Genomic DNA, 14,418 nt, shown 5'->3' on the forward strand with positions numbered 1-14,418 from the left:
TTTGTCCATACTGACAGCAGTAGTAGGGAACTGTGTAGGATTAAGATCTTGTTCATGCTCAGTTCTATTGTGTTACCAATCTCTGGAGAGTGTCTTAGTACTAAAGAATTACGGTACAAGGCAATTTCCTTTGTCAACTGCTGAGGGTTTATAACTGCAAAGGAGAAGACAGGGACGACGCAGAGGATAAAGAACAAAAATGAGACAAAAGGAATAAAGTAAGAAAGTCAGCCTTAATAAAAAAGCTGTTCCTGTCCATTACTGAAGTTACACTGAATGTTAAAAAAACTACAGCTTATTTGCTTAGTACTGATGGATGACCTACCAATATTTGTTTGTTTCTAGCCACTGTACATAAGACTCTATGAACCAGGCTTGATGGCTTATATTATAGTAGCTATTTGCTCAGCATTTGAAGTTCTAAGCATGGAATAAATATTTGTTCACAAGAGTTACATTGTCAAATCTCCACCTTGAAGTGAGCCTGGTTTCCTTCTTCCTTCTCTGTTATGGAACTTTGGATATCACGGGTTTTTTACATGCTGTTTTATTTCAATATATTCTATGTGCATTATGAGCATAAAGAGACAGACCTTAAGGTATGAAAATAGAAAATACGGAGTTTGTTCCTATTTACATCAGGAGAAATTCTGTTTTATGTTATTTAGTAGCCTTTTGGTATGAAAGAAAAATCAAATATTTGCAATGCTATTCATTGTTTACAGTGTATTCGCTATTTTGATGAAGTAGGCAAAGTGTCTGCAAGAGAATAGATGATAGGCACATCGAGCTTTGTTAATATGCACCTTGTGAGCCATTATGGAGCCTTTTGTTACTTTATTCTAGCATCACTGTATAATTCAGTAGAACTTTAATTAATTTTCAGTCCTACAAGGGATGATTTTTTTTTGTCTTCTGACACATATTTTTGACTGCTGCTTTAACGAGCTGTAAATGTGATGGAGTACAGACATAATAGCACTTTGCACACGTACACTGACACAAATGTATATATATTATTGTATAAGCTATGATACAAATATGCATGGGTTTAATTTTAATGAAAGCTAGTATAAACAGAAACATATATAACATACATATATCTATGTATATACACCCATACACTTCAAGAGTAGACTTTGTTTTGCTAGAAGCATGTTAAATATAAGTTACATGTTACTTGAGTAAGTAGTTTTATATATCAGATCACTTTCAGAATAGCAGTTAGATGAACTTCTGTACACATCTTGTTATGCCTATTAATTTATCATCTCCATCCTTAAGGTAGCTACAATGGATGCAAAATTTTATTTATAAATGCTTATCATAATATCTGTGCACGTCCATATCTCAGAAAGACATTTAGCATCTAAAATGTCTCAAAAGAAAAATTATGCCTGGAGTAGATGCTATATACTTAGACATCTTGTAGTGCAAGTAGTAACTAAACAGAATCTGGAAAACTTGATTAGGGAGCCAAGAGAAAGGAGAATATCTAAATGGTATTTACAAACATTAATTAAATTTCCTTTTAGTAGAATACTAGCAAGCAAGAAAAGGGAAGTTTACTAAGCAAATGTTATTTGACATCCTGTATTTCATGTATGCATATGAAATTGCTCTAAAGCTGGTGAACATTTTTTGAAGTCCCCAGTAGAAGAGATGCTGTGAGGACACTGACTAAAGATCAGATTTAAACTTCCATGTATGCCAACACAGGAGGCAGGTGACCTTTTCACTCCAGGTATATCACTACTACAAATGACGGACTATAGAACAGAGATTAATCATAGTCAAAGATCTGCCAATGTCTGCTTGGCCTATATGTCAGAGCTCTTTTTTAAACTATATATCACTAATAATAAGAATAAAAAGAAAATAAAAGATGCTATCTTGCACTGGAACCTTGGCTCTATAGAGTGCTGCAGAAGAACAAGAAAACATTACTCATTTTTAATGTGTAGGGAAAAACATGTATGTAATTACATTTGGTATTTTGCAAACTGTTTAGTTGAACTAAGAAATTATTTTCCCAAGTGTTAGAAGAATCTGATTTAACTAGGTAGTCTTACAAACCGTTCATACTCCTTTCAGGAAGTCACAATGGTTTGTTATGAAGCAACATACCAAATGCTTTAAATGATAAACTACTCTTGGGTCTCAGAGATATCAGTCAGAAAATGAGCAAGAGAAAGCAGGGGATATCCAGCAGAAATGGCTATGATTTATGTCAGTCCTGTTATAATAACATCGCAGTACAGATTTGTTTCTGAAGAACTCAGTTTAATACTTTGTGTACTCATATTTATCACAAGTCTGTGCAGCCACAGAAATAATGCTTTTACCAAATTATTTGTTTGACTTAAAATAGATTTAGCACAGATGACAGTTTTTAACCACTAGTTTTGACTAACACAGCCCAAGTATTATATAAAGATTAAATCACAGTAAACAAGGAAACAAGCCACACAGGGTTGTAAGGCTTTTGTCTGGAAACCATAAGCATAATGAGATTCTTTACCCTCTATAAACTCATTTATGAGTGTTGGTAGCGTGGCAGGTGTTTCCTCCCCCTAGCTAAGCTGTTGCTAGGCAGATTCCCTGGAATCTGCCTCCCGGGGCTACGCCAGACCTTCAGGACTCAGTTACACCCAGGAAGCTGGCCAGCAGCCAATGAGAAGCCGAGATGGCTATGATTGACCACAGTCATCATTGACTAGTTTTTAAAAGGGGGCTCTTGCAGTGGCCATGTTGGAGTTACCTTGTGGTGATGGGACCGCCCAGGTCGTAAAGTCTCCCCCTTGGTCTAGGGAATCCCTAGGCAAGGTCGACCAGGGGAGAAAGGGAAACCCGACCTGGTAAAGGTACCCCCTGGCAAGGTTAAAAGGGAGAGCAGGAATGGCCCCTTTTTATGGTACCTTAGTGAGAACAATCAAGACGAGAAAAGGAACCCCCAGCTTGACTGAGGTGAGTGTATGATAATCCGGTATATTATTCTTTTGTCAAGGGCTAGTGCGTGAGCTTGATCTTTTCCTCAACCAATACTGTACCTTTAAATTGGGAGGAGCTTATATCCTGTAAATAAATTTAAATTTAACTACACACGTGAATATATTTTTCGGATATGGGTGCGCTACTCACCTCCTTCTTTACAGGTAGTGGGTTTGGGTTATAGAACATTTGTGAAATTTTGACTGCTATTTTTGAGAAATGTTGGATAAAAAAATCTATTAACTTGAAATGTGTGAAGGAAACAGAAACTAAATACCGTTTCATTGCTTAAATAACTTGAATGTTGGAATAGCTGAACAACCATTCATGAGCCTAAGAACTCGTCTTCAGTGCAGTTTATTAGTGATTATTCACTATTAAAAATAGTTCTAGTCAATTCTATAGTGATTAAGAAAGAAAAATTAAAATAACATGAGCACAATGTTAGTATAAATAGAAATTGCCTGAAAAATTACTGAAGACCTCACTTCATCAAAATACAAGACAGAAGTTCTGAGGTGTCCTCAGAAACTGCTACCTGAGCTTTGCATTTTGAGAAACATGAAAATATCATAAATAAATAATTTTAAATACATACTTAATGATATTCATTAGATCTGTCCTTCAAGCACTTGTTCAAGATCCTCTTTGAATTTCTTAAAATATTTTGTATCTGTAGTGTTATTCTGGGAGAAGTGAGAGATAGATTGAATGAATTATTGGACATTGAATTCTGAAACCTATTGAATATGTCTTCGAGTTAAGCTTTATCCAGAAAAAGAGTATTTGAATTTGGTGAGTAGAGGCAAAACAATAGAAGTGAACATGTATAAGAAAGACATGGACCTATTAGAGATGGTCCAGAGGAGGACCACAAAATGATCAGAGGCCTGGAGAACCTGTCCCGTGAAGAAAGGTTGAGAAAGTTGAATAGATTCCCAACTTACCCAGTCAGGACTTTTCTGGCTTGAAATGGAAGTTAGATGCTAATTTTTTGCTGCACTTGTTTTAGTGTTGGAATTTATTATTTACTGTTAGTACTAAAGTGACCTGGTAGGGAACATGGAGCAGCAGGAAGAGGAGACAAGAGCTGAATGCACATCTGCTGGCAATGCTAGCAATTGCCTTAGTGTTTCAGTAGTCAATTTGAATAGCTGAAATATTTTTCTGCTCTTTTCTATGAGAGAAAAAATAATTTTAAAAAATTCTTTTTGAGAGGGCAAAACCAATCTGTTTTATAAGTAATAGTTTACCAACATGACGTCCCCAGAAATTTTGTAAAACTGGAAAGCCACAATGACTTTTTCAGAAAGCAAGATAGTGAAGTTGCATCTCTACTAGAGGTTTTGGGGGCTTTTTCTATATCTGGAAATCTGCTGTACATGTTCTAAGGACATACTGAAAGGGTACATACCCTTCAGCCACAGTAACATGTACGAAGGCAGTTGTGCATGTGCTTTGCTATCTGAAATGTAGAGTATGTTTGCACTGCAGATAATGGCTTTGAAAGAGTCTTTTGAGGACCAGAATTGTACAAGAGCTTTGAAAGAAATGTAGATTACTTTTATACAAAGGCATTGCTATAATATTATTGAATAGTGAGGGAAACGCTACCTTTTTTTCTTTTCTGAGTCACTAAAATTTAATTCTGTTGCACTGATTTTTTGTATAATACCTCCTAAGCTGACAGTCATCATGTGTTTCACTGATGGATCATACAAGACTATTTGCTTAACAAGAAGAAATAATTATACACAGCTATTTGAATTTCAAATTATTCACATTTTGTGCAAACAATATAATAAAAGGGTTAGATCAGGAATGTGGTGCTAACAGTTGACTTAAGCTATCTTAAGGATAGGAGCATATTCAGGAGAGAAAAGGGTATTTTTGGCAATGGTTGTTACCAGAGCTGCAATACTTTGAAGGAAAACAGGTATTGAAGAGAAATCGAACTCAGGAAAAATATTTCACATTCTCCTGTAACAGCAGTCTCAAGTAGTAGCAATAAAGCCTGCTTACAGTTTAGTACTTGTTAGCAATGAGTGCAAATGCAAACACACCAAGGCTCTCGATGATTTTACTGAGATTTGTACTTGCATCTAATATAATATGGAAATTGATGCCAGATTATTCACTTGATACAGCAAACTATTTCATCAGTTTTACTGAGCTTTTTTAAGGCTGACAAGAAAAACATAAGACATGCAGACTATGTATGTTTTCTTTTTTACAGACACCTGAACAAAAATACTGAAAACATAAACAGACAATTGCTATAATAACACACACTCCCACCCGTGAAACAGAAGAAGAGAAAGGCAGGTTCTTTTCAAAGTTCACAGATCAGCTTGAAACCAAGAAGATTATTTCCTTTCATGTGAAATTAAAGAATAAAGATCTGATGCTTGTTTCAGGCTGATATTGGTATTGACTTTTTAGTATCAAGCACGTAACAGAATACAACTTTTCATATCATTTAGAAATTGCCCTCAAGTTTAAACAACAGCATGTGAGATTTGACAAGAGATGATCTGTTGGAATAACGAAAAGAAGTACATTTTAAGGTTGTACTACTTATTCCAAAATATAAGAAATAATGAATAATAATAATGATGGAAATAAGTCTTAGAACTTTACCTTCGTGGCAGCATCAAAACAGACAAAGCCCATGCTAAAGTCAATGGTAAGTCCCATCAGATGACTCTCCAAAACACAGGCATAAGTCTTGCTCTGTAAAAGAAAAAGCAGAGAAGGTAGTTACCACACAACATGATTCTTTCTAGGAATAGTACTTCTGTATCTTTATTCTAATGTTTATATATCTCTAAATTATTAGAAAGTAGTCATTTGGGTGTAAGTCAGTGTACTTCAAATTAAATGATTTATATCAGTGATGAAATTTTCTAAGTATTGGATAAAAAGCTTTGCTTCCATTAGGGAAAAGAATAAACTAGAGTCTGCTCTGTGGTTTACCAATGACAATTGCTAAAAGGGAAGTTTCATTGTTTTCAAACTCTCTTATTTGTTTTGATACCCAGTAACTTCCCATAACAAAATATTCCTGTTATCTTTTTAAGACAAAAGAAATGCATTTGTAAAATACTTCTTTGGTGTGCTCTTTACTGTGTTTTTGTGTTGTCCTAAATCTTAGTGAAAAAGTCAACATTTCATACTATGTAGCAACTGATGTAATCATATGAAATAATATTAGTTCACTACCTGAAGCATAAAATATGTCTTAAAGGTTTCTATGAGAAACATTGAAATCCAGACAGATTTTCTCCTTCTGTGATATTTAAATAACATCACACTTCAATATGAGCTATGAGACACCTACTAGTGTAATTTTCAGGATTAAAACTATTGCAGTGCCTGAAAGCTGACTTCAGGTACAAAATAAAAAAACTTGTATTTTTCATCACAAAATATGTAAAAAATTTAAAATACTTCCAAATATGATGTAAATTCTTTGAAGAAATCGTTCTTATTGTATAGAAATGTTACCCTCCAGATTAAATGAAACATATTCTTCAAATTTTGTTGTAGCCATTAGACTTCCATGATCTATAATATGTCAAAGAACGAAACTATAAATTGTAAACATGGGGACAATGCAATTTACTAAATTATCAGTGTTACAAAAGTATGCATTACTATTTTTGGCATTTTGATTAGCAAAGATTCATCACATGGCTTTAATTATTTATTCACTGAGTGGGGTCTTTGGATTCCAAATGGACTTCCTACAATACAAGAAGCTGAGAGTCTCATTAACAGCTTCTAAGAATTGAAATAGACATTGTAATGAAGGAAAATTGAAAAGTTCACAGCTATATAGATTCTTTGGTTATTTTAAGTTTGACTTTCCTACACTTCAGTGTAGATTTATCTTCTGGACCTGCAATATTTGAGTGAATTGCTTTCACTGATCACATCACATCTAAATGGTTGTTCTTTAATCTTTGTGCACTTATCTAACTATTAATGCATACTGTCCCCCCCCCCCAATTTTTAATTACAAATTCAGTGATTCATCTCTGAGGTGTTGTACTCATATGGTATTTGTGTTTATATTAACAAACAAAAGGGGCCTTTTTTTTTTGAGCAGCTACACCATAAAACTGCTATGAATATGTAAACTTTGATTGTAAATCAGAGTTGTCAGAAAAGCAGAGGTTATTGCCTTTGGCAACATCTCATTAGTAGAAGAAAAGAGTGTAAAGGAATATATTTCACAGTGATTTACTGCTTGATAAATTCACATATGCAAAAATGTTGAAGTTTTGCATGCAAAGCAAAAAATGTACAGTTTTGTAGAATCGTCTTGCTAACTTCCTACAAGACACAAATTACATTTTTATTTGTAGACCTCCAAAGTATTGAGAGCAAACATGAAGCCTTTACTGAGAGTTAAAATTTGACATGGAGACAGCATATCAGATTTAAAATACGGATTGCTGACTTCCCACCTCAACACCAGAGGTCAACCAACAACATGCACTGCAGCACCAAGCTGCACAGGCACCCCTGTTTACACATAGAACTGTGCCTGCTGGTCTAATTAGCCTCACTGAAAGGCTGAGATTTATGAGAAACCAGACATATCAGTCTTGGTTCAATACCGCACTGAAAAATGCTTCCCAGAATGAAGATTCTCTACAAAAGAGAGTGGATAAAAGTTTGTGGAGAAATATCATCTAGTTCAGCTCAATGTGGTTGTTAGTAAGAAGAAACTGCACTGTAAGGTGCACACCACCATTAGTAGCTGATTCTTTACTTATTCTTTACTCATGTGTAAGACCAGTCTATGCCCTCAGACCATGTATTTCATGATGGAGTTCATGAAAACGTTATCAGAACTGAGGCATCATCCTCCCCAAAGAAGTGGAAGATATTTCAGTATTCGTTTCTTGTTCTCTCACACAACACAGAATTTTAAATATGGTTTATGAATAATTCAGCAGGTCAGGCAGGGGTTGAAGGAGACATCCAAAAGTTGTTCCTTCGATTCTACTCCCCAATATGCACAGTTTAAATTTGGAAAGAATGGTATGTTTTAAACCTTGTGTAAGCTAAGGAAATCATACTGTAAGTCTAAGATTTAATTTAGACTTTTAAACTCAAACACAGCTTCAACGGAGACAAATGTACTGTAACACAAAGCAGTTTACACAATAATCCTTACATTAGGTAAAAAATGACTACAATACAAACAAGAAGGACAGCAAGAAAAAAATTCATGATGCAAATTTTAGCATAAAGTAGCAGGAATACAAATGGAACTTGATAATCACACATAACTGCACATCATAATGCAAACTATAGTAGGTAGATAAAGATTCTAGATACATAGAATATAATGCATTCTAGATATATAGAATATATATTCTTCATATAACAATGCTGTGAGATATGAAGGAAAAATTATTTCAATTTCAACTAATTTTTAATAGGTAATTACGAAAATAGATTAGCATTTCTAACTACTCTAAAGCAAACTAACTAAAGAATGACTGTATATCATGCCATATTATTGCTAAACTATTATCAGCTTGACTATCTTTCCTCTAACGTATTTCCTTCTTAAAAAAATACCTAACTGCCTAATTTTTGTTTTAGATATATCTCTGGCAGAAACTATGAATTAGGCTCAAACAGAATTCATTACACATTTATAGTGAGGCATTTTAAAAATACTTTAACTGGTGATGTATTCTTTAAAATTACTTCAGAATAGGGCCCTGACTAACATCTTGTGGAGGTTAATGCCAATTCATCCCCATTGAATAAGTTCGTTACTATTTGTGTTATTATGGTATAGTACATAAAACATTTGAATAATTTTAAATAGTAGATTTAAACTACAGGTCTGTTTTCAAAATGGCATTTCATAGTAAGGCAAACCTGCACACAGCTGAATTATAATTCACATAAAATATGAATATTCATATGAATACTACTGCATAAAACACATTTTTAATAAAAATGTACCAGGTTTTATCTGAATCTGCAAACTGGTGGGTGAAAGCAGTAATGGATTGCTGAAATAAAAAATGAGGAGGCCAAGACTAGTTTTATTAAAAATTAACATTCTATTTTTTCCCAAACTGAGCTACAGAGAAGCAAGAAAGTAAAGAAACAGAGGTGAAATCATAAGTGCGAGATCCACAAAAATATTCTATCATGAGAAGCCTGTTTATCCACCTTCACAGATTTGCTATAATAAAACAGTCTCAGGAACTCATTATGTTGAGCTCATAATTGCTACCCTGAACATCAGTATAGTGAAAAGAGAGGTGGAAAGGTCTGAGGTTAAGACTATTAGGGAAGTTCTTTTGGGGAAACATGGGAGCAATTTTGAATAAATGTAACTCTAAAACCCAAGAGAAAAATCTAAACTAGGAATGCTACAGTATGAATCAATATTAGAGAAGAACGAATATGAAGTGGCTTCTGAATTAAATTTATACAGGATTATAGAGGAAAATTGCCATATATTATTCTACTGATAGACGCACAGTAGTGCTTCCGCAAACAATATTGCCTTATATGAGAAAGATAAATCACCTCAAATATTTAGTAGCAGAGAATACACACGGTTGCAGTTTTTATACAGGAAAACTACACTTAAATGTTTCAGCACAACAGTCAAAGTTCAAAAGGTAGGAACAGCTCCTGTGAAAGGCAGCAGAGTACATGAACTTAAAGATAAAAGTTGAACCTTCTTTGAATCCTCCAACAAATGCAATATGCTTTAAAGCTGCCAGCAGTGTACTTTTTGCAAAATGGGTCATCATTAGTATATACTAATTCAGCCTATCTGCATGTCCTAATTTATAGGTCAGAAGAGGACTAATATAACTAAGTAACAATTTGTCTAAATAAAAAATTATCAGTGCTTGCATTCCCAGGAGGATGTAGAAAACGAGTGCAGAGAAAGTCAGTGTTAGCCAATGCCTGCACAGGATAAGAAGCTAGTATGGTTTTTGTAGGTGTGTATACAGTATAATTCATGGCAACATCAACTAAAGCTGCTCCAACTATGTGTTTTTACGATTAGAGCATCAATATAAAAACTATGATTAGGCATATTGTAATTGCTGTGAGTATTTTTTTCTCCTATTTTAAATTTAAAAAAAAAGACTTTTTAGTCAGGTGAGGAAAACAAGATACCTTTAAACACTCTGATATGTAATTTTGCTATAAAAATTCGCTAGTGATCTGTACTTCAATGTCATTCATCTCTGCTCTGCCATCCAACAATTGAATATATACACAAGAAACACGTAAAAAAAAAAAGAACAGTGTATTTGAGGTACAATTTTGTTCTTGCTTGCATCCAGTAAGTACTTTTACTCAGTATACTCTCACTCCTGATTACTAGAAGGATAATTTCATTCCTGCAAGGTTCTGTTATGTCATCCAATAACAAATAAAGTAGCATGTAAGATAATATGTAGGAATATCTAAACTGCTGATCTATAGATAGTTTTTCTGCTTCTGTGCATGAACTTAAGTCAATAAATACTCGCCACCTAATAACTCAAAGATTGCATTTGCGGTGATCTCTTCTGCACATTAGGTTGCAAGCTGCCTGGGAACATCAAAAGGGTTTTTATGCAGTAACATACATAGCAATTTGCGAGCTGCAGGAGGTCAGAGAGTTTATTAAATTGCAGTATTATTTCATATAGACCTAAGTAGCTAATGCAGTAAAACGTAATCATCAAGGTAGTTGTTCTCACCTGTATGCGTTCAACTTCTAAAAAAGTTGCCGTTTGGAAGGCCTTTTCCCATAGTGTTAGGTCAGACTCTAGTTCCACAGAGAAGTAAAGATCTTCTCCAGATTCAGACTGGACACTGAAGCAATGTTTCCGTCGGTCCAGTAGATCACTGTCCTGATGAAAACCTGAAGTTATATAATCTGGCATACATCAATTAATATTTTTAATTGCAAATATCTGTGCCTCAAACCTAGCATTTTTAAATGACATTTTTAACGATATAACAGTGTAGCAATTACTGAGAGCTGAGGAACTGAAAATTAGAGAATTGGTCTAAATATTGACATTTCAATGAATTTTAAAAAGGACACGTATATTCAGAATGCTACAGAACAACACAGCATATCTGGCATAACTTCCAATATTTTAGCAAATTTCTACTCACATGAGAGAAACAAAAATACCAGCTTCTCTGACCTATTTGACTTACCAACCCTACTCTGGAAAGGTGGGCGATAGAAACATAAGATTTATTTTAAGCGTTATGAAAAGTCCATCGTACTTTCCCTATAGAAGCTAGACAAAATAGGTTCGTATTTCTGCTGGCTTTTAAAATCCAACATAAAATTTGTCTAGAGCTGCATACTGCCAGTAGAGACTGCAGTAGCTGCCAGTGGTTAGGTTGCCGGCTTTTGACCTGGAGGAGGAAGTTGCTTTTGGCTTTACTTTCAACACACCACCACACAATGGATATCAGGTTATAAATATAATATTTAAGGACTGCTAGCATTTGTAACTGTCAATAATCAAAGAATAATCATGTTAATCAGGAACTCCATCACTAAAAGGTATTTCATTTATTATTTTTTTTAATACAGGATGTGTTATGCTAAAATTCTGGCATGCAATTTGTCCTTGCGAAAAATACAGTTGCAGAAACAGGTTTAATAATTTTGTTCCTACTATGTAAAGCAGCCGTCACAAGCCACAAGCTCCCCAACTGTCCTTACAAATACATTTGGAAATTTGGGTATAGGTAGCTTGGGTCTAAAACACTCCATAGCAGAGGGTGCAGGTGAGATCAATACAGGAGAGCTGAATAGACAAAGGGGACCAGAACCAACTGATAAAAGCTGGAAGAGCACCTCACATTCTTTAAGTCAGCTCTCTCTGACAGAGAATCAGGAAATTGAAGCTGACCAGGAATGAAAATACCTAAATCAAGAACCTGTGTGAAACTATTACTCTCAGGCAGGTAAGTAGGAAATGGTAACACTATTGCTCTCTTTCTTTTAATTCAGTAGACATGTGACAGACCTGCTCAAGAAAGCCAGTACAGTTTGCATTCACAAATGCTACTAGTTCAAAACTGCTTTAAAATTTCTAGAAGAATCAGCTATGGAGGCATCATACCCCCTCTTTCAATCACCATGACAAAAATCAGTTGCTCAGATTTTAAAATGACCAGTTACTGTGGAACGATCTCCTTCCTTACTTACTTCTGTCAAGCCTAGTAGCTGAATAGCGTTAAGTCATGGAGGGAAAAATCAGAATGAACAAAAAATGTTCTCACAGATTTTACTCCCAGGTGTACAGAAGGCTGTGTAGTTGTACTAATTAGATATAGTTAAATAATAGCCAATGTCTGATGACAATTACTTTTCTATTTTTTCTTCTTTCTACTCAGGCCCTTCTGCAAAAACTAAAATGTCAGTTTTGCTCACAGTATGTTTCAACCAGCTTTCAAAAAAGAGGTCATAATGTCTAGGTTGTTCTTAATGACACCTATGCTCTACTGCACACTCAGCCTCAAAGCATACAAAGCAGCAGCACTTGTGCTTATGTGTAGCAACATAAAACATATAATCTGGCACCTGACTATACAAACCCCATCAATAGGAACAGGATGAGTAAAAGCCCTGGCTGACCCTCACTCCTCCATGAAAACAAAAGCTACTTTGTATAGTATAACAAAGTCGAACAGGTCTTAGGCAGAGTCAGGCTCATTGTGCTCCCAGAGCTACATATGATGGTCCATAAACAAATGGACCTACCCAGCACAGAGTCTGACAGAATTCATGTGTAAAGTACATATCTTTCCCAGGGAAGCTACAGCCTCAGAAGAAACTAAAAATATTTTGAGCTCATCTTCACTCCTTGCTGAAAACAGTCAGTAGAGAACAGTTAATTATTACTAATGTAAACTCTTAAACCTTATTTAAAACAAGACCATGGCACTATGTGGGATCACAGGAATCACTGTCATTAAAGCAATTGAAGGGACAGTCCTTCTTTTTAAACGGGAAGAAGTTTAGAGCAGTGCTCGGTTCCAGAATGCACATCTATATTTAGCTGGACATAATTAAGGTTTGATGCTTTTAAATTACATTGTCGGACTCTTCCATTCTTACATGCTTTTTTTTTCCTTTTGAGAAGAATATGCTAGCTATGAAAAAGGGATGAGTTCTCCTGTAGACTGTGAAAAATGAAATGTTAAAAGCTTCACTGAGATTGATTGCTGTTAAAATATCTTTGAGAAATACAAAAATCTCAGAAGAGTCTTTGAAGTGATTAAAGATTGTGCATTTTATTATCAACATTGCTAGCAGTAACTGTACTAGATTTTACCAAGCATTGTGACCTAGAAGATGAAACAAGAAAGAAGAGCTAAATCAGATCCACAATATTAATACATGGGTTTGCTATTTCTATATGAAAATGAGAATAAGCTTTCATTTAAAATGTTCTAATTAATACTAGGTAGCATTTCCCCTCAGTGGCTTACAGAATATTTTCAGAATATTTCAACTAATAAATTACATTGTGACAAATACAAATAATGTACTTCGTGGAATTTATATTTTATAAAATTCTTACTTGGAATGAAAACAAAATTCAGATTTTCCACGGAAACACTAATTTCATTTTTTTTAATAGATCTAATGTATGCACTTGTGCCTTTGATATCCATGTCTATTGCAAGAAAGGTTGAAGTAAACATATTTAAATGTTCTACTTCATTGTTTTAAAAAACTGCTGACATACATATGAAGTATTCCTTTCCTTCTCAATGGTACTTCATTCTACTTGTGAAAATAATTTGGTGCAAGGCTTCAACTTGTTTTTGCTGCAAGGCCTCTTTCTTTAGCTTTTCATTTGTTCTTAGACATTTAAAATGTGAAATTTATATCCCAAATTTAAAAATATAACCATGTTTCCATTTGTACAGAGGATAACTGCAGGAAACAATACGTAGGCAAAGCTAAAAGACAGCTATCCAAATATCCTTGAAAATGTAGGAATTTAAAGCAAATTTTTTTTCCCAGAAACCCAACAGGATTGTCCAAAAGTCTCTACAAATTCAAGATAAACTTACTGGGAGTTTAAAAAATAGGTCTGGATTAAGCAGGAATCTTTATTAATAAAGTTTTACCAAATGGTTATTTCAGCTAAAATATAAAATGTCATTCTACCCATTTAAGAATCTGCTATGACCCTGTGTTTTTATAATCACTTACTAGTCAACGATGGACATGAGTCAGTTTCATGTTGATTTTTTAAAAACTCTTTCATGCTGTTAATGATTAGCTGTACCAGTTGCCCTGATGTTCTCAGACTGAATTAATACAGATTCTCTGAAGATGAACAGTCACAAAACTTGTAGCGGTATGCTAATTCTCTCCTGGAAGCAGAGTCGTCC

The 14,418-nt window shown here is 34.5% G+C and overlaps 1 protein-coding gene across 1 annotated transcript in view; it reads right to left on the bottom strand.

Moving 5' to 3' along the window:
- Window positions 1-11,514, bottom strand: part of LOC104273798 (gamma-1-syntrophin-like) — a gene marked incomplete at its 5' end in the record, with an annotated part of 27,834 nt that extends 16,320 nt beyond the window's left edge. Inside the window, 3 exons of the mRNA XM_009869235.1 lie at window positions 5,632-5,724; window positions 10,740-10,892; window positions 11,326-11,514. Coding sequence (XP_009867537.1) covers window positions 5,632-5,724; window positions 10,740-10,892; window positions 11,326-11,514 — 435 coding nt within the window. The remainder of the gene's footprint in view (window positions 1-5,631; window positions 5,725-10,739; window positions 10,893-11,325) is intronic.
- Window positions 11,515-14,418: the final 2,904 nt, after the last annotated feature.

Source organism: Apaloderma vittatum, unplaced genomic scaffold (genome assembly GCF_000703405.1).
Source record: "Apaloderma vittatum isolate BGI_N311 unplaced genomic scaffold, ASM70340v1 scaffold17645, whole genome shotgun sequence".
NCBI classification, from domain to species: Eukaryota; Metazoa; Chordata; class Aves; order Trogoniformes; family Trogonidae; genus Apaloderma; species Apaloderma vittatum.